Source organism: Sciurus carolinensis, chromosome 18 (assembly GCF_902686445.1).
Source record: "Sciurus carolinensis chromosome 18, mSciCar1.2, whole genome shotgun sequence".
NCBI lineage: Eukaryota > Metazoa > Chordata > Mammalia > Rodentia > Sciuridae > Sciurus > Sciurus carolinensis.
The window spans coordinates 37,697,969-37,722,295 of NC_062230.1; the positions used below are offsets into that span (position 1 = coordinate 37,697,969).

Genomic DNA, 24,327 nt, shown 5'->3' on the forward strand with positions numbered 1-24,327 from the left:
AGCGGGCGCGATCCTGAGCCCTGATCTCGGAGTCACCATCCACGCTGAAACCGCCGCTGCAGCTCACTAGCTATCCAGGGCACTGAGACCCGTTGGGTCCCGGCCACACCTGTCCTGGGGCCCAGCTGGGTGTCCGCCAAAGAAGGAGGAGCGCGGAGTGCCCGGGGCTGCGCAGCACCAGGTGCGGGCCTCCAGCCAGGGGGCGCGGCAGGCCCGAGGTGCGTGGAGGGCGGGACCCAGGGTGCTGGCGAAGGTGGCCTTTGCGCCCCCGCGCCGGCCCGTCCTCCCTGAGCCCCGGGTCGCGGGGGAGGCGTCTGGCCCGGCTGGGCGTCCCTGAGCTCCCTCGGCTGGCCCGGGGCGGGTGCCCCACGAGCCCGAAGCCCCGCCCGCGGTGGCCCCTCCTCGGAAGGTAAGCGCCACCTTCTCGGGGAGCGGCCGTGGAGCGAGTGGCCGGCGGGCGCCCCGCCTCCCGCGAGTAGTGACCAGGCGCCGGCGCCCGCACTTGGGGCTCCCCGCACCGCCGCTCGCTCACCTGCGCCCGCCGCCCGTCTCGGTGCGCGCCCGGCCCGCCGCGCCCCCGAGCGCCACCATGAACTCGCTCTTCAGGAAGAGAAACAAAGGCAAATACAGCCCCAAGGTGCAGACCCGCAGGTGAGGAGGCGCGCCCAGCTGCGCGGGGGGCGCCCTGCGCCCGGAGGACCGCCCGGGACCCGCGCCCGACCTGCGGCTTCACGGCACGCAGAGGGCCGGGAACCCAGGCGGGGTGGGGGACGCCGGGCCCAGGACCCCTGGATCTGGGAAGCACTGCCGAGGTGGGAATGCGATGGGCAGGGGGAACTTAAGGGGCCACCATGTGTGACACTGGGGGCCCTAGAAACCCAGGAGCGTTACTTTGGGGAACTAGATGTCGGGGAACTGAATTGGGGGTTCAAGGCACTTCCGTGTTCCAGGGTCGCCCACGGGCCGGGAATCATCACAGGGATGCAGGAGTGGTATGTCCGGAAAAGGATTGTGTCGCCGCGGGGAGCCCAGGGAGTCCCGCCTAGGGGTCACTCTGGGGCCGCGCACTGAGCGGGCCGGGGGAGCTCCCCAAAGAGCCGTGGAGAGCGCGCAGGTGCTTCTGGTGTCCGGGAGGCGAGAGTCTGGGGAGCGGGTCACCTGCCGCAGAGCTTCCCGCAGCTGCCTGCCGGCTCTGGAGCGGCGCCCAGGGGCAGTGGTCGGTGCGGAGTCAGGGGAGGCACCGGCCGAGGCGCCCCCTGCCTCCCAGACGCGGGTTTCTGCGCCGCGACTGGGCGGCGTCAGTCCTCTGGCCCCACGATTTCTCAGGGGTGTGGCTTCCTCCACCCCACCCCCAGCCCGAAACTGGCGTCGTCTCTGAGCCGCAGGTTCCCAGGACCGCCTGGGAAGGGAATGACATGTCTTGATGTGTTTGCGTTGAGAGGCAACCCACGTCCGTTTTGATAAGCCTAATGTATTCACTTAATAACCGGTTTGGGGGAGCCTCCTGGAGATGCTGAGATTGAGGAAGGGGGTGGACTTTGGCCCCTGCCTTGTCCCCCACTAGAGACAGTGGGGTGGGGGCTTCCAACAAGGAACTGATGAGATAAGCAAGTGGCACAGCTCACCTGGCTGGGGGGTTCCACCCAAGCTCCCTGGGTGGGAGACCCCATGCACCCTTGAGGATCTCCTCACTCCTTCCCAGACCCCAGCTGGAGACAGGGAGGACTGTGAGCCTGGCTTCCACCCTCACCTTGCCTCTGGCCCCTGCCCACCTCAGGCTAGGGCATGGGCCCTGGAGTCCCTGGAGACTTGTCCTTTCAGAAGGTCCATTGTGCTCCTGGCGCACTTGGGGCTGTTTAAACCCAGAGGCATCTCTCCCCCATCTGGAGGTTCCCGGTCCCTCCCCTCCCCTCCCCTGTCTTTCACAACCCCAGAGACTGGGCAGGGCCGCTGTTCCTGCCTGTTCTCTGCTGCGGGTCCAGCTGGCTGTCAGATCCAGCTGGGGTCCCGTCCAGTCCATGCACTGTTTTTTCTGCGTTGCACAATCAGGGGCTCCGTGCCAGTTCCACACGACTGTTTTGTCCTTCCCGGCTAGGCACCCCACCGCAGTGCTGCACACAAGCAGACTCCCACACCAAGAGCTGGCCCGGGCCTGCCTGTCCTTCCACTGCCCCCACCTCCTGGCTTGGACCTAGAGAGGTTTCAGGGAACCCAGGCAAGCCAGGATGGCAGGAAGGCAGGCCTCGCACACCCTGCAGACAGAGGGACTTCGAGGGCCTGGGGGCGAGGATGGCGGGCACTGCCTGCCGCCCAGCTGAGGCAGCCACCCGTCCTTGGCTGACAGCCTTTGGCCAGCGATCTCAGCTTAGAGGTCTCTTGCTCCAGCACATGTTCCTGATTCATCCTCCAGGATGGGGTGAGGGACCTTCACGAAGAAGAGTAGAGTCAGAGCCCTGAGTCGGGGTCCATGCTTCCTGCGTGGCCCCCCAGCCCGGCAGGCCCTCTGCCCTTCCCCTGGTGGGATCTGGTTGACGGTTTTTCCATTGAGGGGTGGGGCAACCCTGTGCCCTGTTCTCTCGACAAGACTCTCAAGAGCCCTACCTGATGGCCCTGCAGTGGGCCTCACAGCAGGTATCTGGGCTCTAAGCTAAGGTCGCTGGCCACAGGGAGCTCCCCCCAAGTTGTTCTTTCACCTGAGTTCTCTAAGGGCCCCCTCTCTGTGGGGGGGAGGGAAGGGCAGGTGGGAACGCCCCCTGGAGCAGGTGCCTCGCCTCTAATCCTGACTTGGCGGTACTGGCAGACAGGCTCTGAGCCTCAGTTTCCTAGTCTGTGAAGCGGGGGTGGCCACAAGGATCTTCCACGTGAGGCTACTGGCACACAGGAGGGGCCCAGGCGAGGGGTGTCAGCTCAATCCTGAGCCCAGGGGACCCAGGAGCCCTGAGTGTGGACCTTCACACCCAGCGGTGGGGGCTCTGGACAAGCCCAATTGGGGAACAGCACGTCCAGGGAGCCACCCTTTCCTGTCTGTCTGCCCTTTAGCCGCTGAAACTGGGGAGGGCCTGCACAGGGTGTGAGCCCCGCTGCTCCCGTCACCCTGGTTCCTAATGACAGGTGTGGGAGCTGGTGTTCACACCTGAGTTAATGACAGGGTCAGACCTGATGGTGCAGGTCGTGGAGGGTAGCGTCCAGCCCAACAGAGAGGCTCCCCGCTTCCTCACTGTGCAACCTTGGGGAAGCAGCTTGGGCTCTCTGAACCTGTTTTCTCACCTGTAGAATGGGGATAACTAAAGTGCTTGCCTGGTCCCGTTGGCTGAGGATTGACTGAATCAGCACAGAGGAAAGAACAGTAGTTTTCTCCAAGGTCGCTGTGATGATGAGAATTATTGACACATGCAGATAAGGTACCTACTGTGTGCCCAGGGGTGAGCTGGATGCCATGATGGACAGTCTGTGTGCTGCCTGAGGACACCATTCCCAGAGGGTGGGGGCAGAGGTGGAGAGGTCCATGACCTGCACCCGGGTTGCTGGCCCTCACGTCAGAGAGATAAGATGGGGTTAAGCCTGAGCGCATGCGGTTACAACACTCAGGACAACGGCAGGAGTGGGCTGGGCGGTGGAACGCATTGCTGTCAGACCGGGTCTCCAGTCCAGCTGCTGTGGGACTGTGCGAGGTGAAGCTGTGGGGTCAGAGCAGAGGTCAGGGAGGACTTCTCAGAGTGTCTGAGTGCCAAGGGTGATTTAGATCCAACTCTGGAGTCAGACTGAACTCTGTCCCTGATTTGGGACAGACACCTGGCCTCACTGGGCCCCTCCTGCAAGATGGAACTGATTTCACCCCTCCACCAGACCTCCATCCCAGTAAACCCAGCAGCCTGACCACACTTCTCAACTCCACCCAAACAGGGTCTTGCAAGATGGCCCAGCCCGAATGGGGGGATCCCGTGTGAGTGGCAGGGTCCAAGGCCTTGTGGGAGGGACTTTTGTCCTACTGGAAGCTGCCTGGGTGCTGCTGGTTAGGAACATGGCCCCAGCTGTGTGACCTTGGGCAGGTCACTTAGTGTCTCTGAGCCTCAGTTTCATCATCTGTGAAATGAGGGTGGTGATAACAACCCCCAGCTGGTGAAGGGAATCAAGCAAGATGATGCATGCAGGGGGCCCCAGCCTGGACCCCAGCCTGGACCCTGCTCCAGGTGGACACTCTCAGTCCCATGCTGCTGTTAAGAATGACACCCGCTGAGCCTGGGGCTGGGTCCAGCCAGGCAACCATGATCAGTGACCGCTAGGAAGTGGAATGTTTTGGGGGGGCCTGTCAGGAAAGCCCACTGCCTCCCAACACCCTGGTGACTTAGCCACTGAGCAACCCAGCCATTTCCCCAGCCCGCAGGGTGGGGGTCCATTCCCCAGAGAGCAGTTATAAGGCTGAGCATCAGGGCATCCACCTTGGGCCCACAAATGGCCCGTGCTAGGGGTTTGGGAGCCCCCGGGAGTGGCCCAGGCCTCCACACCTGGACAACCCTGGGTCCCTGGGAGGCACTGACTTTCCTGATCCCGGCTCCACCTCCAACAGCCTTGTGAGCCTCTGCTCCCTCTGCCCGCCCAGGCCTCTCAGCAGAAGGCATGAGACCAGACAGTGTAGACTCGGGACAGAGCTGGGCTCAACCTGGAATAGAGGCTGCCAGGGGGCGTTTCAGGAACTGGAGGGGCCCTTGTGTGGAGAGAGGGAGTTTGGGGAAGGCAGAGCTCAGTTCCCACTCTTAGACAACACCTGCGGGTGGGGAGAGGGATCTGGGGCTGGGGAGAAGCTGCCTTTGGGGACCCGGGTTCCCAGAGTGTGCCTCTCTCTGCTCCACTTGGGGCAGGGCCATGCAGGGCCTCACTGGCACTCTCTGCCCTCCAGCCTGCCTGTCCCGGCCTGTCCCAGAGCAGAAAATCTGTGGTCTTTGTTTTCTCTGCTTCTGCCTGGGTCCTCACCGTTGCAGCCTCCTCAGCTGGGGGGGCTGCCGACGCCCCGTCTGGCTTCGGGTCAGCTCCCTGCTCCCCGAGAGCTCACAGCAAGGCAGCCCCTCCTGCCTGGGCGCTCACATCCGTCTCACCACTGTCCCCACTTCTGCCCCCACACTCCAGTCCCTTCTCCCATGTCAGCCATGGCTGCATGCAGTGACCATGTCCCTGGCTAACTCTGTCCTCACAGCCCCTGTTGCTCCTGGCCCTGGGAGCTGCTGCCCTGCACAGTGTGGACACCTGCCCTTACCAGTCTGCACCCGGCCTTTTCCCAGGCTGTGCCTCCCTCCTAGAATGCCTTCCTCCTCCTCCTTGGTCACCTCTGTTGCTGTGCTTTTCCTTTATCACTCTTGTCTCAGTGGCCATTTGACTCTGTGGTGGTCAGAGGGCTGATGTCTATCTGTCTGGGGGAGGGCTGGTGCGGAGCCGGCTAGGGCCATGCGGGTGCTGCCTGGGTGGGTGGCTGGGTGAGCCTTGGAGGACTGGCAAGATTCTCTTCCCCCTTCGGCACCCCCTGCATGTGCATACACCCCAGGGCCCAGAGGAGCCAAGAGCGAGGGGCGGGTGGATTCTGTGCAGAAGACAGGAGAGCCAGGCCTGAGCGGCCTCCCGCCCCCGTCTGCAGCATGGTGGTCAGGGAGTGGACTGGGTAAACGCCCGGCAGCAGTGCCCAGTGATAAGTCCCGAGATAGAGGGAGGAAAGAGCACTGGGACTTCTGAGCAGAGCCGAGGACCGCCAGAAGCTGAGCAGATAAAGAGCACATCAAAGGGGAGGCGCAGGCCACACACGTGCCGTGCGCACAGCCCGAGAAACCCTGAGCAAACAAAGCAGGCTGGCAAAGGCCGGGAAGCCTGCGTCCAGGGCACGTCCGACCCTTCCTGGGTGCAGGTGTGCGTATGTTCTGAAAGTATAAACCAGGGCAGGGGCTGTCACTCAGCGGCAGAGCACTTGCCTAGCCCTGGATTCCATCTTCAGCATCATGTAAAAGTAAATACATAAATAAAATAAAGGTATTGTGTCCATCTACAACTAAAGAAAAGGTATAAACCAGCCATGTGTGGTGGGCCATGCCTGTGATCCCAGCGGCTTGGGAGACTGAGGCTGAGGCAGGAGGATCTCCAGTTCAAAGCCAGCCTCAGCAACTTAGCGAGGACCTAAGCAACTTAGTGAGACCCTGTATATAAATAAAATATAAGATGAAAAGGGCTGGGGATGTGGCTCAGTGGTCAAGCACCTTGGGTTCAATCCCTGGTACCAAAAAAAAAAAAAAAAGTATAAACCAGCTTGGGCAGAAACCAACAAGTCTAAAACCATGTACTCCAAGGACCGAGCAGAAAGGGTGACGCACAATAACCTCGTGTTTCTTTTTAAAGAAAATCTGAGGGGAACGTGGCAGCCTAGGTCCTGCAGTGGGGTGGCGGTTTCTTTGTGGTACTGTTCCGCATGCTGGACTGTGTCCTGAGTTTTCAAAGCTGTTTTCACGAGGGGCGGAATGGAGAAGGACAGCCGCCAGGGCAGAGCCTGGAGGGAAGCCCCAGAGTCCTGCGTCTGGGAGTCTAGTCTGAGCAAAAGAAGGGTCTGGGGAGGGAGAAGGGGACCTCCAGAGCAAGAATGGAGAGCAGGGTTCTGGAAGGTTCTGGATGGAGAGATGCAAGTGGAAAGTCTCAGTGAGGAAGTAGGAGGGAGGGGGCCAGAATGGGGAATGTGTGGACACAGGAAGCCCCGAGGCTAGGGCCTTGCCCGAACCTTAATCTGAGATCCTGCTTCTGTGGTCTCAGAGAAACTCCACCCCATCGCTCTTCCAGCTGAGGCTCAGGGAGTCTGAGGAACTTACCCAGGGTGCTCAGCAGTTCTAACCCAGCCTTCTGAGCTGGGGCAGGTTGGCAGGTAACCCAGCTGGCTGCTGCTGGCCCGCCTGGCAGATGGTGGGGCTACCTGGCTTGAATTCCAGGCCTGCACCTTTTAGGATTTTGACTTCTCCCTCTTGGCCATGGGGAATTTTTGTTTCCAGTTGAAAGCCAAAGAACTAGTAGGGAGGGGGCGTTCCAACCTCTCCTGCACCCCAGATATAAAGCTTGACTCTTCCCCACTCTTAAACAGGAAGGCAGACCCCAAGTTACAGAGGGGAAGCTGAGGCCCTTGGTCAGGGCCCAGGGCCCAGTAGGTGGAGCAGAAAGAGCCTGGCTGATGAGCTGCAGGCCCAGCTGTGCTGCCTTCAGCAACAGGGCCACTCCTGCCCTCTCTGGGCTTCTTTCCACTTTCATGTCCTGAACCCAGAAACAGTGTCAGGCACATAGTAGGGGTTCAGTAAACAGGGGTTGAAGATCTGTTGGACCCTGTTCACTGGAGGGTGCGGGATTATGCAGAGGACTCTGTTGATGGGGAAAGTATCAAGCACTTAGTAGGTCTTAGATGATAAGGCTGGTGCTCCTTGCCCACTGGTCTCTAATGTCCTCATGCATGGGGTACCAGGGTCAGCTTGAGCCCTGTTTAAATATTGCAGACGTCTTTGAGACCTGCCTTGGTGTTCCCTGGAGCAGCGTGGCCTTCTGTGTGTCTGTAAGGAGAGCCGGAAAGCACTCGCCCAACACGGAGCCCTGGGCCTGGCTCAGGCCTGTGCTGGGGCGGTCCTCCCTGGGCGGAAACAGATAGACCTTGAAAGCAGAGCCAGAATTACTCTTCCAACAGCCGGTTTGGTTTAGGATTTACTTCCCCTGGATTAATAACTGGGTGTGGGGGAATTGACTATCTAATTACCATAGAAGTTTCCAGTAGGGAGAATATCAGTCAATTGACCAATCAATCTGGTATTTATTGGGCACCACCTGTGGATTGCTTTCTTGAAAGACTTCCTTCCTGTTGACACCCAGGATTCCTCCCCAGGCTCTCCCCTTCAATCCTCGCTGTGGTTCAGTTCCTTGTTCTCAGCCCTGGCTGCACGTTAGAATCCCCTGAGGGCTTGACTCCATGTTACATCCCTGCCTCAGACCACTAAGTCAGAACCTCCAGAGGCAGGGCCCACACACAGTCTCTGGATGGGCAGCCAAGAGTCATGGGAGTGGACTGCCTCTGTCCGTCTTGTCCTAGGGGTACATGGATTGTGCTCTCTTCCCAGTGGCAGTTTCTGGTTCGCCTGCTCCATTGCTTCTCTCCCTACCTTCCTGTGTCATTTAGTCTCGGGTGCATCTTAAACTGGTGGGTAGCTGGGGTGGGTGGTTCTTCATAGTCTCACCCAAGAGTCTTTTGATAGGCAAGTTTAACTCATTCACATTTATTGTAATGACCAATGTTTTGGACCTACTCCTGCCAGATCGGCCTATTGATGGTGTTTCCCCTTCTCTTTCTTTGCTCTTTTCTTGCCTTTTATTGAGCTGTATTTTCACAATTAAAGTTAGGTTACAAGACCTGAAGGGGACAGAGTGGCCCCTGACCCTGGCCCTGACCTAGGTGCTCTGCAATCTTCATAATTATAGTCATTGAGGTGTTTCCCTTAACCCTGCCCATTAACCTATGAACTTTTGGACAATAAGGACTTACTCATCTTTTGGGGGGCCCTTGTGTGGCCTTAATTCCAGGCCTTGCATAAGCTCGGGAGTCAGTAAACAGGCGCTACTCAAGCATGCTTTCCATACCATGTCAGAAGTCCACGTCTCCAGGGGCTTGGAGAAGGTCTGTCCCTAGGGCCTGAAGCAGGGGCTCCTGCAGGAGTTGGGGTGTGAGTGGAAATGTGTTCAGCACTTAGTGAATCTAGAACGTGCCGGCTGGAGCTGCAGCAGTTAGGACAGCCATTCGCTAGTCCTAACCCTAGCAGGCGGTCCTCATCGGCAGTGGGACTGACACCTACCTCCGCAGAGGGTCAGAGGGGAGTTGTGTCAGGCACTGGGCTGTGGTGTGGCCAGGTTCGCTCAAGGCCAGTTCCTTGTGCTTGAAAAGTCTGCTGAGAGGGACAGGGCTGGGAGGTCCTTGTCCCACCTCTGGAGAGTGAGTCAGCCTCAGTTCACCTCCACGGATGATCACCCACCAGCTGGGATAACTGATGAAGACGCCAACAAGATGTAACTCACCGGGCCTCCCCAGGGCAGCGAAGGCCTCGCCCTGTCGCCCAGTCCTCCCGCTGTCTCCCGTCGCGCTCTCTGTGCTGGGGTAGCAGCATCCCTCTTGTACCAAGGAGGTTGCCTTGGCGCCTGGGTGCTTGGGTTGGGGCCTTGGTATCCCTGTTTCCTAGCTGTGTGACCTTGTACAGGTTTCTTCACCCATCTGAGCCTCAGTGATCCTCATCTGGAAAATGAGGACGTAGGAGCTGCCGGTGTGCTGTAGAACATCTGCTTAGTGCAACACCTGTTTACTGAGCCCTAGGGTTAGGCAAGTCCTAGAATTAAGGGCTGTGGAAGGCCCCCACCCCCATAAAAGATGTGTGATATTGTCCAGGAGTTTGGAGCCTAATTGGTGGGGCTGGGACAAGGGCCCTGGAAACCCTGGGCGTGCCTTCCTCCTGGGGTGCAGGATTTCAGTGGCTGACGAGCAGAAGGGCTGGGCAGGCAGCACCTGTAGGGACGCTCGCTGTTCGGTGGTTCCCACTCAGGGTTGGTTTCCTGCTGCCTGCTGCCTGGGTCGGGGGCAGGACAGACATTCCAGGAGCCTTGGGTCCTCCCACCTGGGCAGCAGTGCTTAAAGGTGAGGACGGGGGCCGCCCAGTACCCGAGGTGAGCCTCCACCAGACCCCAGGGGCCCCAGGGAGCCACGGAGGCCCTGGCTGGCCCTGGAGGTGGGAGGGGTACCAGGGGAGGATGACGGGGCTGGCAGGAGGACAGGCCCAGCTCGACTGAGGGCGAGGCCACTCCTGGGAAGGGGTGTGCCCTCCTGTGCATTCCAGACATTCCACGGCTGAGGCACCCGCGCCCCAACCCACTGAGACAGGGTTGACCCCAGGAGGGCGGAGCCACAGCCCGCCGGTGATGGTGGACCGCGGGCGGGCTCAGACCTGGAGAACCAGGTGGCCCTGCAAGGACGGGCCCACAGAGCCCCATCTCTACACAGGAAGGACAGCCAGGAGCCGGCAGGGAGACAGACGTCCGGGGGAGGCAGGACAACTGGGATGGAGGCGGTGGAAGGGACTTGGCCTCTCCAAGGTCGGCAGGGTGTGAACCCAGAGTGGCCTCTCAGTGAAGAAGATGCCCCCGCTCTGCCCCGGGCCCAGGTGCTGCGGCCGTGCGTGGCTTCGCCCCCGACTCTCTGGGCACCTTGTTCTGTTGGGCACAGCCGGGAGCCCGGGTTGTTTTGGAGTCAGGCAGCCAGGGGCAGGAGGCAGGGCAGAGCAGCCAGGTACCAGGCACCAAGTGAGGCAGGCAGACGTGGTCAGCAGGCCTAGAAGGAGCAGGCGCGAGTGCACAGGTCAGCTGGGGCCCACCGTCCTGCTCGGTGGCTGCCAGCTCCAGATGTGCCCGGCCTCCAAGGCAGTGTAAAAAGCCGTGAAAGGGCCCCGCGGTGCTCTCACTGCTGGGCCCTGTTTGGGGTATTCAGGTTAAATAAAGTATGAAAATGATGTTGGCCTGTTGCTTTTTACTGTTTGTGGCTACTTGGAAATTTCCACCCAGTGTGGCCTATGTCTGTTTCTGTTGGACGGCGCTGGCATTCCACCACAGCTCCCCCTGGGACCCTCCCACCTGCTGCGTGTGGCTTTCCCTTAGTGACACGATGAGCAGACGGGCGGGGGGGTTAAGGCTGTGACAGGCGACGTCATGAACGCCGTCACTCCAGCTGTGGCAGGTGCTTGGACCGTTTCTGGGATGGGCTCCATGCAGGGTGCTGTGGACAGAGCCCCTGCCCCGGCAGAGCCTGCTGCACCCAGTGACAGCAGGGAGGCCACCACCAGAGGCCAGGTCCAGAGTGCCCTCGGGGGTCATCTTGAATCACCGTAGCCTATTGTATCTCACAGACAAGGAAACCGAGGCTCAGAGGGGCTAAGGGACCTACGGAGCCCACAGCCCTGAGTGAAGCTGCCTCAGTTTCCCCTACAGGCCAGGTAGAGAGGAGAAGGCAGCAGGAGAGGCAGAACCTGGATGGGATCACCGAAAGCAAGCGTGGCCTCGAGGCTGCCCCCCTGCAGCCCCTCCTGGGTTGATGCTGGCTGTGTGTCCTTGCTGGTTGGGGTCTCTCCAGGGGCAGGGTTTGCCCTCGGGGGCTGGAGGCTTAGCAGCAGGTCTCCCCAGCTCCCAGATCTTCCTACAAGGCAACCAGGTCACCCCATTGTCCAGCCTAAACTTACCTGTGTCCAAACACTGTCAGAATAGAGTGGGGTGGCACAGGTCACATAGGAGGCAGTGGCCCTGACCAAGGTGGAGCCATAAGGCAAATGGAGGAGGATGTGCAGGCAGGATCTGGGATGATCCCTGGGTTCTGCTGGAACAACCCAGTGGACACGGCCTTTCCACCCTCCCTTCCATGGTTTCTCTCCTGCAGACAGAGCAGCAGGAACGCCTGTTTCCCCTTCACATCCCTAACCCACCGACGCCCAGGCAGCAGATGCAGGCTGGGTGTGGGTCCTGGAGGGTCCGGTCCGTGCACACCAGTTCTGAAGGTTGAGGTCATTTGCACATTCCCAGCACCCAGGCAAGTGACGTGCACAAAGTAGAACCAGACCAGCATGAACGGTGTGGGTGGCCCGAGGTCTTGTTTTAGCCACGCACGACATCAGCCACATCGGTGGGTTCCAGCTTCAGACCTCAGCTACTGACTTACGCACTCCTCAGAAGGAGCCCCGATCCTGGAGGGGAAGCCAGGTCAAAGGGAGAAGCCGCCTCCTGCCCGTTGCTTCTCGGCGATCCTTTCATGAGACCCTCAGCAGTATGCCGCAGTGGCTGGCCCCCCACGCTCTCAGCAAGTTCTTGTTTTCAGGGGGGGGCAGTTCTGGAGATTGAACCTGGGGTGCTCTACGTGAACTGCGTTCCAGCCCTTTTCATTTTCGATTTTGAGACAGGGTCTCGCTAAATTGCTCAGGCTGGCCTTACCTCCTGCCTCAGCCTCCCAGGTCTCTGGGATGACAGGTGTGGCCACCATGTTGGCCAGCCTGTGGTCATTGACGCTCTACCTGTCGGGGACAAAGCAGTGGACTCGCTGCCATTTTCAGCTCCCAGGTCCTCTCTCTGCAGTTGCTCTGCCCCAGATCCATCCTGGGGACACAAAGAGGCACCTGTTCCAGGCTCTGTCTGCAGGCTCAGCCTTAGGAAGCACTTATCTGGTTCTGGTGTCCTCAAAATCAGCCCCCGGCTCTGAGCAGGCACCAGGGGGCCTCCCAGCCAGCCCTGCCTGATTTCCCTCCCTTGCCCCAGGGGAAGGAAACAAGGGCTGATTCTCCAGAGAAACAGTGTCTGCTGGAGGCGACTCCCCTGGGCTTGCAGGACCCAGCCGGCAGGCAGTCCCTGACCACAGCCTGGCCTGGGCAGGGGGCTGCTTCTGAGGCCCTCTGAGCCTGGGTTCCCATCCAGGCCCTGCTCCTGTTCATCAGGAGGGTCTGGGCCAGGGCAGGGGCATCTCAGGAAGCTCGGCACCCACCGCCTCCCTATCACAGGCGGACTTCGGAATGCTCCCCGTCACTGACAGGTGTCAACTCCTTCAGTGTTCGCAGGAGACCCAGAAGTCTAGGAAGAACCCCCTCCACCCTCTTAAGCTCTTTTCTAACCTCTCCAGTTTCCCCCCACGTCCCCTTCTGTGGCCCTGGTGGCTCTGTGTTCCTGGGTCTCCCCGGTTACGTCCAGTCTGTGCAGTCCTTCTGCCTTCCTGGGTCTTTCATGATCTTGGCACTTTCAAGGGGGCCTGGTCAGCTGCTGTGTGGCAGGGTCCCAGTTTGGTTTGTGTGCTGGGCTCTGGTGTTGAGGTGGAGGGACGCTGCACTCTCCTCGGGGACCAGATCCTGTCCCGGGAACTTTGTCCTCTTCTCCACTGTGAAGTTTCTGGGTTTGTAGGAGAAGCCCAATTCTTAGGACTGAGTGTGCAGGCAAGCAGGGGCCCCATGGGTACAACCCTCAGGGAGGACAGAAGGGCTCAGGGCCCCTGCCCGTGGCAGCCCTGCTGGAGTGCCTGCCTGCAAACTCTTCGGGGGCCGCTGCGCCCCACGCTGGTGACCCCTCCGTACCTTCGGGGGGGCAGGCGTCTGCGGGGCCTCCCGAGTGCAGTCAGCTTCAGGCTCTGGCCAGGCCGCCGGTGGCGCACACAGGAGTGGATCTGCGTTCTCGCGCTGCTCTGAACCCCACAGGCTGTCACTGGAACTTGATTCCGCTGTCTCCAGCAGCGACCCTGACCCTTAACTAGGTAGCAGGATTTCTTGCTCCCGTTTTACGTAAACTGAGCCTCAGGACCTGACTGGCCTCTCGGTGCCACACGGCCGGCTGGTGCACTCGGGATTTGAGCCCTGACCGGCTCCAGATACTGAAGTCTTTCCCCTACGTGGGCAGCCTCCTGTGACCTGGGCAGGTGCCCTCACTTCTGCAGCCCCAGGTTGCTGACTCCAGTGATGAGCAGGTGAGGCCGGATGGCTTCCCAGGCACCTTGAAGGGCCAGTGGCTGCCGGCCTCAACCCATGTGTCCATGCTGACCTCCAAGCAAGGAAGGGTGGCGGGCGTGTCCCTCTGGTGTGGCACTTGGCCTTCCCCTTTTCTTGGGTGGGTGGGTGGGTGGGTGGGGGTGCTCCGTTTCTCAGGCTCACCCTGTGGCTGCGTCCCAGCCTCCATGGAGGAACCCATGCCCTGGCCACCACGTGTGGCTGCCCCTGTGCAGCGGGACCAGCCCAGCCAGTTCCCAGCACTCCTGGGAGCCACACCCCTCGCGGCGGGTCCCACCCACTGCCTGCCCACATTCCTGTGCTCCCCATGGGTCTCTGCGGCTCTCACTGGACACCGGTGGCTGGCTCCTGAGCAGGAGGGAGAGAGCAGGACCCTTTCAGGACCCAACTCAAGGGGCAGAAGTGCCCAGACTTCCAGACGCAAATCCAGCTCCGGCCTGCTCCCAGCTGTGGGACCGTGACTGGTCGGATCATTGGCACCTCGGATTCCCATCTGTAAGGCAGGACAACATGGGAACTGCTTACCTGGGGGAGGGCGGTGTTACTCATGAGCTACCATGTGACTCACTTGGCCCTGGGCTGGAGACAGGCAGCCTGGCATCTTCAGGAGGCTGGGAGCCACCTCTGACCTGGCCTCGGGGAGCCCAGGATAAGAGGCAGGGCAGGGAGGAGAGATGGAGCCCGGTAACTGTGGATGGCCTGGGCCGACCTTCTGGTCACTGTTCTGGGGTGACATGATGCGCCCGCCGCACCCCGCGCTCCTCTGGTGTGCACGGTTTTCCGCGTGTTTATGGATGTGTGTGGCATCACCATGGTGGATCTCGGCACATCTTCATCCCCCAAAGACCCTGCGTACCCTCAGTGCTACTCACGCCCCAGGGACCGCTCACCTGCAGCTCAGGACGTTTCATGAACGGGGCAGGCACTGCGGTACCCGCGTCTGGTGCCTTCCCTGGCCCATGTTCGCACGGTCTGCCGCCAGGTCCCAGACCAGAGCTGCACTCCCGTCTTGGCTGACTAGTATGGACAGACCACACCTGGCTTACTCACTGGCCAGGGGGTGGACATTCGCCTTCTCTGGCCCCGTGAGTAGCGCTGCTGTGAACGTTTGTGTGTGAGTGCGTGACGGATGGGCCGTCTCAGGGGGGCCCTGGAGCCCTTGCCAGGTCATAGACCTCTAAGTTCAGCTTTTATGTATTTATTTTTAGTTCTGGGGATTGAACCCAGGAGCTCTTGACCACTGAGCTACATCCCAGCCCATTTTTAATTTTTATTTTGAGACAAGTTTTCGCTAAGTTGCCCAGGCTAGCCTTGAACTTGTGATTCTCCTGCCTCAGGCTCCCGAGTTGCTGGGATCCCAGGCGTGTGCCACAGTGTCCAGCAATGATCAACTTTTCAAAGTTGAACTCTGAGCTGCCAGGCTGTTTCGTGCCCACCAGCATACACAGGGGCCCAGTGGCCACTGCAGGACCACCGTAGTGGTGGAGAAGTGTCCTGTTGTGGTTCTGAGCACCGGGCATTTTAAATCTATCTGGCAAGTGTACTCCGTGTACTGGGAGCCCTGAATGACTGCCACGTGAGTTGTTAGGGCCTGGACTGCAGGGCCTGCCTGGGTTGGGGTCCTGGCTTTGCTGTCTAGTTACAGTGTGACTTTGGGGAAGTTACTTAACCTCTCTGGTCCTCAGTGTCCACAGCTCTAGCGTAGCAATGCTGATGTGGTTCTCACAGTGGCTCACACAGCGCTCTAATGGAGACTAAGTCAGCAGTGAGTGGCAGTCAGCAGCAGCTCACGCTGTTGTGAGGTTGCTGCTGCTGTCAGCTGGCACGTGATCTTCCCTGGCATTCCCGTGAGTAGCTGCTGGTGCCCGGGGCAGAATCCTGGCCCCTTGTTCACGTGCCCCGTGACCTGGGCAGGTGCTTTGCCTTCTCTGAGCCTTGATTTCCTCACCTGCAAAGGACGCATGAGCCTCCCAGGTCTCAGGTGAGTGACCTGGTGCCTGTGAACGTGCCCCAGGTTGGGCACAGCGCACAGAGAAGGCTTGGCGTCCAGCGAAGCCCAGCCGGCCTTGGGGCCTGTGGTCTGCCGGGTTCTCTTCCTGCACTGTCCCCCCAGGAGCCTGAGGTCCCCAGGACTGGTGGTTGCCCCCTGCTCTGGGGCCCGTGCTGAGCGCTGGGTCAGCTGGAAACTGGGCCCTGCCAGCGTGGGGTCCACAGGTGGCTTCCTGTGTAGGGCGCCTCCCCACAGGAGGGCCGGTGGGGAGGGCCACGCCCAAGTGGTGTTGGGCCAAGAGGGCTGAAGCCCCCCCGGCCCCGCGGTGGGCAAAGTCCTGGGCTACATGTCCAGGTTGAGACCGCCGTCTGTGGGCGCGGCAGGTGGGCTGGTGGTCAGTCTGGTGGCTGAGGGCCCAGGAGGACTCGTTCCCATGTGGTCTGCCCAGCCAAGGAGCGGGGACTGGGGCTCGTGGGCCGAGAGGGGTGGCCCGGGCCTCCTGACCGCTTCTCCATCCAGAGTCCCCTTCTGCGCCCTGCGGCCACTCCCAGCTTTGCCCCCTGGGGCACTCGAGCCCTTACTGACTGGTGAACTTGCCAGGGGGGTTTTCCCAGAGGCTGGCGGGGAGCTTTGTCCAGGAGTGACCTGCAGGAGCCGGCTCCCTGGGGCGCGCTCTGGGAGAAGGTGCAGCCTGGTCTCGTTCTCTGTGAGCCCCAGTCCCATGCGTCTGGGCCCAGCCTGGGGCAGCCCTTGGGCAAGGTTCAGGGCGTGGACAGATGTGCTCGCAGCCTGTTTGCTGCTGCCATTTGTGCCCCCAGCCTGCCCACTTTACAGCACGCAGAGGGTATCGGGGTCTGCCTGAGAACCCGAAAGTCAGTGACCACAGCACAGAGCCTCCTGCCCAGCCCTGGAGACCCAGACTCAGAAGGTTGGGTCCAGCCCACACCGCTGGACACATCCAGGGACTGCCTATCTCATGGCCCCCACACTCCCGCATCCTTCAGAACCCACCTGTATGATAGAAAGTTACCCCGCCATGAAAGGAAGTCCCCGCAGATACACAGCGCGAGTGACCTCGCAGACCTTAGCTAAGGCAGACGTTCCAGACACAAAGGACCACATTGGCATAAAATGTCCAGAACAAGCAAATCCACAGCGACAGGAAGTAGACTAGCAGTTGCCAGAGGCTGCTGCTACGAGGTAGGAGGCTTGGGGCGACGGCAACGTTCCACAGTTAGACAGTGGCAAGACCAAATATCCTAACGGCACCAAGTATATGGGCAGATTTTATGGGATGTGAATTATATCTCAGTTAAAAAAGAACGTAGTGCTGGTCACGGTTGGTGCACAGCTGTAGTGCCAGCTACTCAGGAGGCTGAGGCAGGAGGATCTCTGGAGTCCAGGGGTTTGAGATCAATCCAGGCAAGACCCTGTCTCCACAAAAGAAAAAGTTGAGTTTTTCCAACAGGGCAGAATGGAAGTGTCATCTTGAGTCACCTAAGTGGGGTTGATGCTGGCACCATAGGTACCTCCTTACCTCTGGAGTCCATGATGTCACTCTGGGACAGCCAAGCCCCCGAGAAGGCAGAGCCCAGGCAGGGGACAGGCTGGGAGGAAGGGGTGCCACCAGGACCCACGCGGCTCTGGGCCCACCTCCCCTGGTTCCCACCCACAGCATCTCCAACAAGGAGCTCTCGGAGCTGATCGAGCAGCTGCAGAAAAATGCCGACCAGGTGGAGAAGAACATCGTGGACACCGGGGCCAAGATGCAGAGCGTGAGTGCCCCCCATCTTGCCTCGGTTCTGCTCCCCAGGGGACATGTGGTCCCATGGGAGACGGTTGTGGCTACACAAGTGTGCATGGGCAGAGCTTCCGCCTCTAGCTGGTGGGGACAGGGACATCCTGCAGTGCACAGTCCCACCACAGGGCAGTCCAGCCCCAAAGGTCAGTAGCGCCGAGGTCAGGAAGTCCTTCTCTGCAACAGCATTGCCCATGGGAAGAGGACCTCCTGGTGCTGAGTTCCTGCCTCTCCCTGGGCCTTGGGAGCAGCTTCCCTTTCTTCAGTCTCGGGAGCCTGCCCTGGGTAGCGTTCTGGCCCTGCCCGCTACTGTGTGACCTTGAGCAAATGGGTCACCTTACCTCCCCATGTACATGGCTCCCCTAAAATGCTAGCAATTGTCCCTGTCTTTTTGGAAAGATTTTTTTTTTAATATTTTTTTTAGTTGTTGATGGACTTTCTATTTCATTTATTTATATGCGGGGCTGAGACTTGAACCCAGTGCCTCACACGTGCCAGGCAAGTGCTCCACCACTGAGCCATGACCCCAGCCCTGTTGGAGAGATCTGAGATTCTGCAGGTCCCGAAGGATCCACACCATCACCAGTAGCATCCTTCCCACTCGTACCTCCGTGGCCAGGACCCAGAGTGCAGGCTCTCTCCTCCGTAGCCGGAGAAGATGGAGGACGTGGCTGGGCACATCACTTCCTCGCCCATGCCTCAGTCTCTGCTTTTGAGACATGGGAGAACAACTGTCCCGAGCCCGCAGGGTCTCCTGAGGCCTGAGCAGCTGCTCTCATCTTGCCTGACAGTGAGCTGCCAGGTAGCTGCCTTTGAACTCTCCACGAGCCAGCTGGACGCGGCTGGGCTTGAGCTAGCCACCCCCGTCCCTCAGTTCTCCAGCTCTACAGTGGCCCCGGCAGCCCAGGTGTGCACCTGCGAGGCCTGTCCACAGGGGGAGGTGGGCAGGTGGGGCGGCCTGGGGCTCGGGTGGTCACTTCCTCCTGCCCTGTGCCCTCCCACCGCCTCCGGCTCAGCTCCTCTGTGACCTTTCTCTGGTCCCCCTCTTGGAGGAACTGCAGCGGTGTTTTTCCTTTCCTAAATGAAAAACAGCTTCTTAGGGAGTGTCTCTTTTTTCCCTTGCAACAAGAATAATATGTATTCATATCAGGGCAGAGAAGTATAACCAAGTTAGTTAAAATCCCACAGAATCCCCACCAGCGATTAGCTGTGCGTCTGTCTGACCTTATCTCACACGTGTGTGCATGAGTGTGCATGTGAGTGTGAACAGGGCCCAGCGCCGTTTTATTTGCCTGGAGTAATGACTCAGAGTAACACGATGTGTTTGGGAGGTCATGCTGAACTGTTTTCTAACTTTGTTTGAATACTCTGGAAAAAAGAAGCCTCGCTCTGAAGGCTTCGTGGGCTGGAAGGTCTTTTTCTTTCTCTAAAAGATGTCATTATTTATGAATTTTATTACACAGAAGTCCTCCAGAATGTGCCATCTTTTTTTTTTAAACTTTTCATTAAAATTTTTTTACATAACACATTTTATTGCTATAAATGAAATTTGTTCAATATAGAACAATTAGAATATACAGAAAAATGCAAAGAGGAAAATTAAGGTCACTTAGAATCTTACTAGTTAGAAATATTGAACATTAAAATTTGGTGTTTTTTTCAGAGTATTCTTTCCTATGATTTTTTCTTTTCTTTTTTTTTTTTTAATTGTTTGTTCTATGTAGTTGTACATGACTGCAGAATGCATTTGGAGTCATTGTACACAACTGGGGTACAACTTTTCATTTTGGGTTGTACCAGAATGTTCCATCTTTTAGTTAAGTGAGCTCCACATACTGTCCACCTAACCGTCTGAAGGGTGCAGTTTTGGTGGTGCTTAGCATGACATTTCCCGTCCCTGGAGGCAACCCCACCCACCCTGGGCACGGGTCCTCCTTCCTTCAGCCTGGTCCTCAAGCCATGAAGCTGCATTTACTTAGTGTGGGTATTTCAAATAAACAGAATCCTACCCCAGGTGACCCTCTGTGTCTGCCAGATGTTCAAACAGGCAGAAAAGTGGGAGGAGTTGGACAGCAGACCTGCCCATCTCCACCACCCAGATTGGTCAGTGACGGCCACTCATGGCTTGTTCTCTCCTCTGTCCTGTGTGTGAGTGATTTATTGGGCATGTCAGTTCCCATGACTTTAAGAACGCTTTCTCTTGAGGTGTGGCTCATATTAAGTGTATAGACACTTTTTTTGGGGGGGTGCGGGTACTGGGCACTTTACCACTGAGTTACCTCCCCAGCGCTTTTTACTTATTTTTATCTCGAGACAGGGTCTCGCTAAGTTGTTGAGGTTGGCCTGCCATTTGCGATCCTCCTGCCTCCGTCTTCTGGGCTGCTGGGAGCACAGGCATGGCCACTGCGCCTGCTTAGACTCGCCCACCTTTAAGGGTTCACCTCCATAACTCTTCACTTGGGTAGGCAGCCATGTAACCACTGCCCAGGCAGAACAAAGAACATTTTCCAGAAAGCTCCTGGTGATTGTCCCAATCCGTGTCCCTCCGTGGCGGCCCGTTGCTGACCTCCTGCCTTTGATCAGTTCTGCTGGCTTTGGCCTCCTGAGCGTCCAGCGTCCCTCGCCCTCTCCTCCCTGTCTCAGCCAGCGTGCTGTGAGAGCGTGCCCGCCCCACCTGTGAACCAGGTGATGAGTGACTGGCTTCCCCTCTTTGCAAAATCAGTCTCTGACGCTGCAGCTGCCAGGAGGGCTCCCCGTCCGCCTGGAGGATGTAGAGCAAATGCCGCCTGCGCCAAGAAGCCTGCTGTTAGGTGCAGTTCGCTGGCCAGGCTGGCCCTGGGTGTGAGGGTCCCAGCTCTGCTGGCCTCTCCACTTGGCCTCACTCGGCCCCGGAGCACCCTCTGTGCTGCCCTCGCTGAGCGGCCAGGGCAGTGCTGCCCAGATGCCTGCTCTTCCTCCGAGGAGAAGCCGAGTCCTCGCGCTGCACCAGGCGCCATGTCGCCCCTGTTCATTTCTTTTTCCTTTGGCCGTCTCTTGTTCTGTTTCCATTTTTTCCTTTTCTAGTTCTGGGGGTGGAACCCAGGGCTGCGGGCCTACTAAGCACGTGAGCTGCAGCCCAATCCTCTCCCTGTCAGCAGCCTTGTCGCTGCGCATTTCACGGGTCACAAAGTGCGGGCCATTCACACGTGCTACGTGATGACTTTCAGTACCTTTAGCAAGTGGCACGGCACTTGCCCGGAGTCCGACGCAGAGTGGTTTCATCTTGCGTCGAGGGGACGTGAGCGATGCTCTTGGTGCCGCTGTCCCCTGCCCCAGGCGGCTGCACATCTGCTCGCTCTGCCTGTTGGGGCCACTTCACAGGAGCAGAATCTCGCGTCCTCCAGGTCTGTGTCTGGCTTCCTCCACTTCGTGTTTGGAGGTGCCATCTCTTCCTCTCACTGAGCTGTGTTCCCCAGGCCACTTCGACTCTGTCGTTTGGGGCGCGGCCAGTGGAACCCAGGGCCTCCCGCGTGCAGGGCAAGCTGTGCCGCTGAGTCACGTCCCAGACCCAGCTCGGCCTCCTCTACAGAGACGGGGACCCAGGTCGGCCGGGTCACCTCCCCTGCTGCACGTGGGTCCCTCAGGGATTCATCCCAGAGGCCCGGCATCTTGGGTGCTGACAAGGAGAGCTGTCAGGCTGCTGTGGTCGCCTGCTCTCCCACCCGATTCCTGGCTCGGTCTTCCGCGAGCCGAGGCCTGAACTCCCAGGCAGACTGTGCCGGCCCCTCCTGCACTTCCACCTGTGCTGCTCCTTCCCACCAGCCCCACCTGTGCGCCAACCCCGCCCCTCAGCCCCCATGGGGCCGCCCAGCCCACACCTCAGACCAATGTCCTCTCCCTGCCCAGCCCTGGAGACGCTGCTTTGAGGCTTGCCTGGGCCTGTGCGGTGTCCTCCCTCAGGGCCCTGCGTGCTGTGTCCCACAGGTCCTGCGTGCCCCACCCCTGCCTTCCAGCCCGGGGCTCCTCCCCACGCCCAGCCATGACTCGCTCCCCTGGGGGCCTTCCCTGGGCAGTTCTCTGCCCGGATGCCTTCCCTTCACCCATCCTTGGCTGTGTCGCGGCCTCAGAGGGGCCCCCTGGGTCCCTGGGGCTGAAGGGGGTCTCCCTGCTTCCCTCTGGCACGTGCTTTTCACAGCACTGGCTGGTGGGAACTTGAAGTCTCCTTCGTGAGGCTGCTGGTGACTGACCTTGCAAGCAGTCCCCAGACCAGACTGTGCATGCCAAGCAGGCAGGGCCCTCTCTACAGCCGTGTCCAGTGACCAGCATGAAATAGGCCTGGCCAGAGGGGAGGCGGGAAGGGGCCAGGAGCCTCCTGCTGGTCCTGCTGCTCCCGCTGCCTCCCACGGCCACAGAGCCCACTCTGAGTCCCCACCTGTTGTCCCCTTTCTCTCACGACCCTCACAGGACCTGGCACGGCTGCAGGAGGGCCAGCAACCTGAGCACCGGGACGTGGTCCTGCAGAAGGTGTCGGACTCGGAGAAGCTGCTGTTTGTGCTGGAGGCGGACGCGGCCATCGCCAAGCACATGAAGCACCCCCAGGGGGACATGATTGCTGAAGAGTAGGTCCCCTCGTTCCATCCCCAGGGAACCATCTAGCAAGGGGGCCAGGCAGGAGGCCTGCGGCCTGTCCACACACCAGAGTCCCAGGCGGGCCTTGCCGAGGGCTGACTGGATGTCGGGCTCGGGCTGGGTGCGTCACGCTCTCCCACGACACTCCCACTCTGCGTCTGGGAAGCTGAGGCCCAGGGAGTGCGTGCCCTTGTTCTGGTCAGAGCATGGCCAGGGCTCCCTGCCGGCTCAGCTTTGGAGGGTCCTCGTGGCTGCAGCCCCACGACTTCCAGGCTGTCACCCACCCTCAGCTCAGCACGGGCAGGGACCCTCCCCTGGCCCACAGCCCCTGCGCCTGTCCACCGCGGCTGCTGCTGGACAGTGGGCTCCAGTGGTCCTGCCTGCTTCCTCAGGAAGCTTCTGTGGCTCTGGCATAGAGAAGGCCCCTGGGAAATGCCGATGGAGGAAGGAGGTTGAGGGGAAGTGGGCGGGAGGGGGCGGAGGCTGCATCGGTGGCCTGGAACTCAAGGCCATGTCCTCCCAGGCCACGGGTAGGAAGCCCACGCTGGGGCTGGGAGGGGCCCGTCCCTGGGCCCCACTCACAGGGCGGCCTCTCCCCGCTCAGCATCCGTCAGCTGAAGGAGCGAGTCGCCAACCTCCGTGAGAAGCACAAGCAGATCTACAACCTGGCGGCGAGGGAGGTGGCGCCCGAGGTCAACTGGGCGGCGCTGGTGGAGGAGAAGCTGGTATGGCCTGGCAGGGGCTGCGCGTGTGCCGGGAGAGCCCGCTGTCCTTCCGGGGAGGGGCCGCTGTCCCCATGTCCCCATGAGAAGAGGGAGAGCCACAGTGTCGGCCTGGTCACATCCTGGGTGACGCAGCACAGGTAGAGATTAGGACCGTCCCCACCAGCGTGCCCCGTTCCCAGGCCGGGCTCGCGGGGGCCCTGGCAGGGCACAGTGGGCAGGCAGGGACGGCCAGACGCCTGGCCCCCGTGTCCTCGCCTGTCCATCTCCGCCGGGCACGGCTCAGGGCTGCTGCAGCTGCGCGTCCAGGCGTGGGTCTCAGCTCTCCACTCTGGGTGGCACCACCCTGGCAGGTGCCCTCCCCTCGCCCAGCCTGGGTTTCCCCATCTGTGAGGTAGAAGCAGTGACCTGGGCGGACCTCTGAGGCTGCTGTGACCCAGCCATCGTCAGCGGCACAGGTGCCCACGGCCTCGGCTGCGTCTCTGCGGGCCCCGCGCCCACTCCAGCTGTCCTGTGAGGACGGGAGCACCGTCCCCGCGTCCAGGGCAGAGAGCCGAGGGAGGCCGACGGGGCGGCTGCGAGTCCCGCCGGCCCACCCCTCCTGTGCCGTCTCCCGCCTGCCCACCAGGACAAGCTGAGTGGCCAGAGCTTTGGAACGGACCTGCCGCTGGTGGACAGCCAAGTGGAGCAGCACAACATCTTCCACAATGAGGTCAAGGCCATCGGGCCCCACCTGGCCAAGAATGGGGACAAGGTGGGCGAGAGCGGCCACTGGGGGCCTGGGGAGGGGTGCGCCTGCCCCGCCCTCCCCTGAACTCCCGGTTCCGCCCTCAGGAGCAGAACAGCGAGCTCCAGGCCAAGTACCAGAAGCTGCTGGTGAGAAGCTCTGGGGAAAGACTGCCACCTACGGGGGGGAGACGCTTGGGGTCGAGGGGACAACTCGCCCTCCTAAACGTGACATGGGCACGTGATGAATGTCCCCATCAGAACGGAAGGGGCGTCCGTGGGAAGGGACAGTACTCCAGCCCCTTCCTCTTGGTGCATGGAAACTGTGACCGACTCAGGGGTACCACCCGTCCTGCAACGGTCTGCTCGTTCATTAAGCACCTGCTGTATGCGGCATACCACACTGCGTGCTTTCTGGATGGAGTCCCCCTCTTTCCATCTTCAGAAGAGACCTGCTCCTTTAGCTTGCTCCCACAAATGCTTCCTTGCTGCGATCCTCTCACACCCCGATGTCTGAGCACGGGCGGCCTGGCCTGGTGGTCAGGAGCTGGCCTGCTGCACCCGTGCTTGTTGGAGCTGAGACCTTGAGTGAGTTGCTTAGCCACTGGGACCCTCAGTTTCCTCATCTGAAAATGGAGTTGCTACATGACCCTGTCTCACAGGGTTCCTCGAGGACTAAACCGGTTAATGTTGGAGGTGTCCTCGGCTCTCGCCTGTCAGCGGCAGTTCTTATTCTTCAGGGCAAAATGTGAGCCTCTCGCTCCTGCCCTCCTGCCCTGTCCCCCTTCTTCCTAGCCGTAAGTGGTTCCAGGTGCTCCTTTTCTTCCAAGCCTTCTTCAAGATGGTCAAAGTAGAACTTGGTACTGATATTGGTTGAGCACCAGGTGCCTGCCAGTCTCTGCCTATGGGTCAGTGTTGCCGTTT

The 24,327-nt window shown here is 60.0% G+C and overlaps 1 protein-coding gene across 2 annotated transcripts in view; it reads left to right on the plus strand.

Moving 5' to 3' along the window:
* Positions 1–298: 298 nt before the first annotated feature.
* Ppl (periplakin) overlaps positions 299–24,327 on the plus strand; it is a 39,873-nt gene continuing 15,844 nt past the window's right edge. Inside the window, exons 1-6 of one of the 2 annotated variants that reach the window (XM_047533617.1) lie at positions 299–651; positions 17,225–17,324; positions 21,791–21,945; positions 22,560–22,680; positions 23,306–23,431; positions 23,512–23,553. In XM_047533617.1, the coding sequence (XP_047389573.1) occupies positions 590–651; positions 17,225–17,324; positions 21,791–21,945; positions 22,560–22,680; positions 23,306–23,431; positions 23,512–23,553 (606 nt within the window). In that variant the 5' untranslated portion in view covers positions 299–589. The remainder of the gene's footprint in view (positions 652–17,224; positions 17,325–21,790; positions 21,946–22,559; positions 22,681–23,305; positions 23,432–23,511; positions 23,554–24,327) is intronic. The other variant, XM_047533616.1, reaches the window with a different exon arrangement.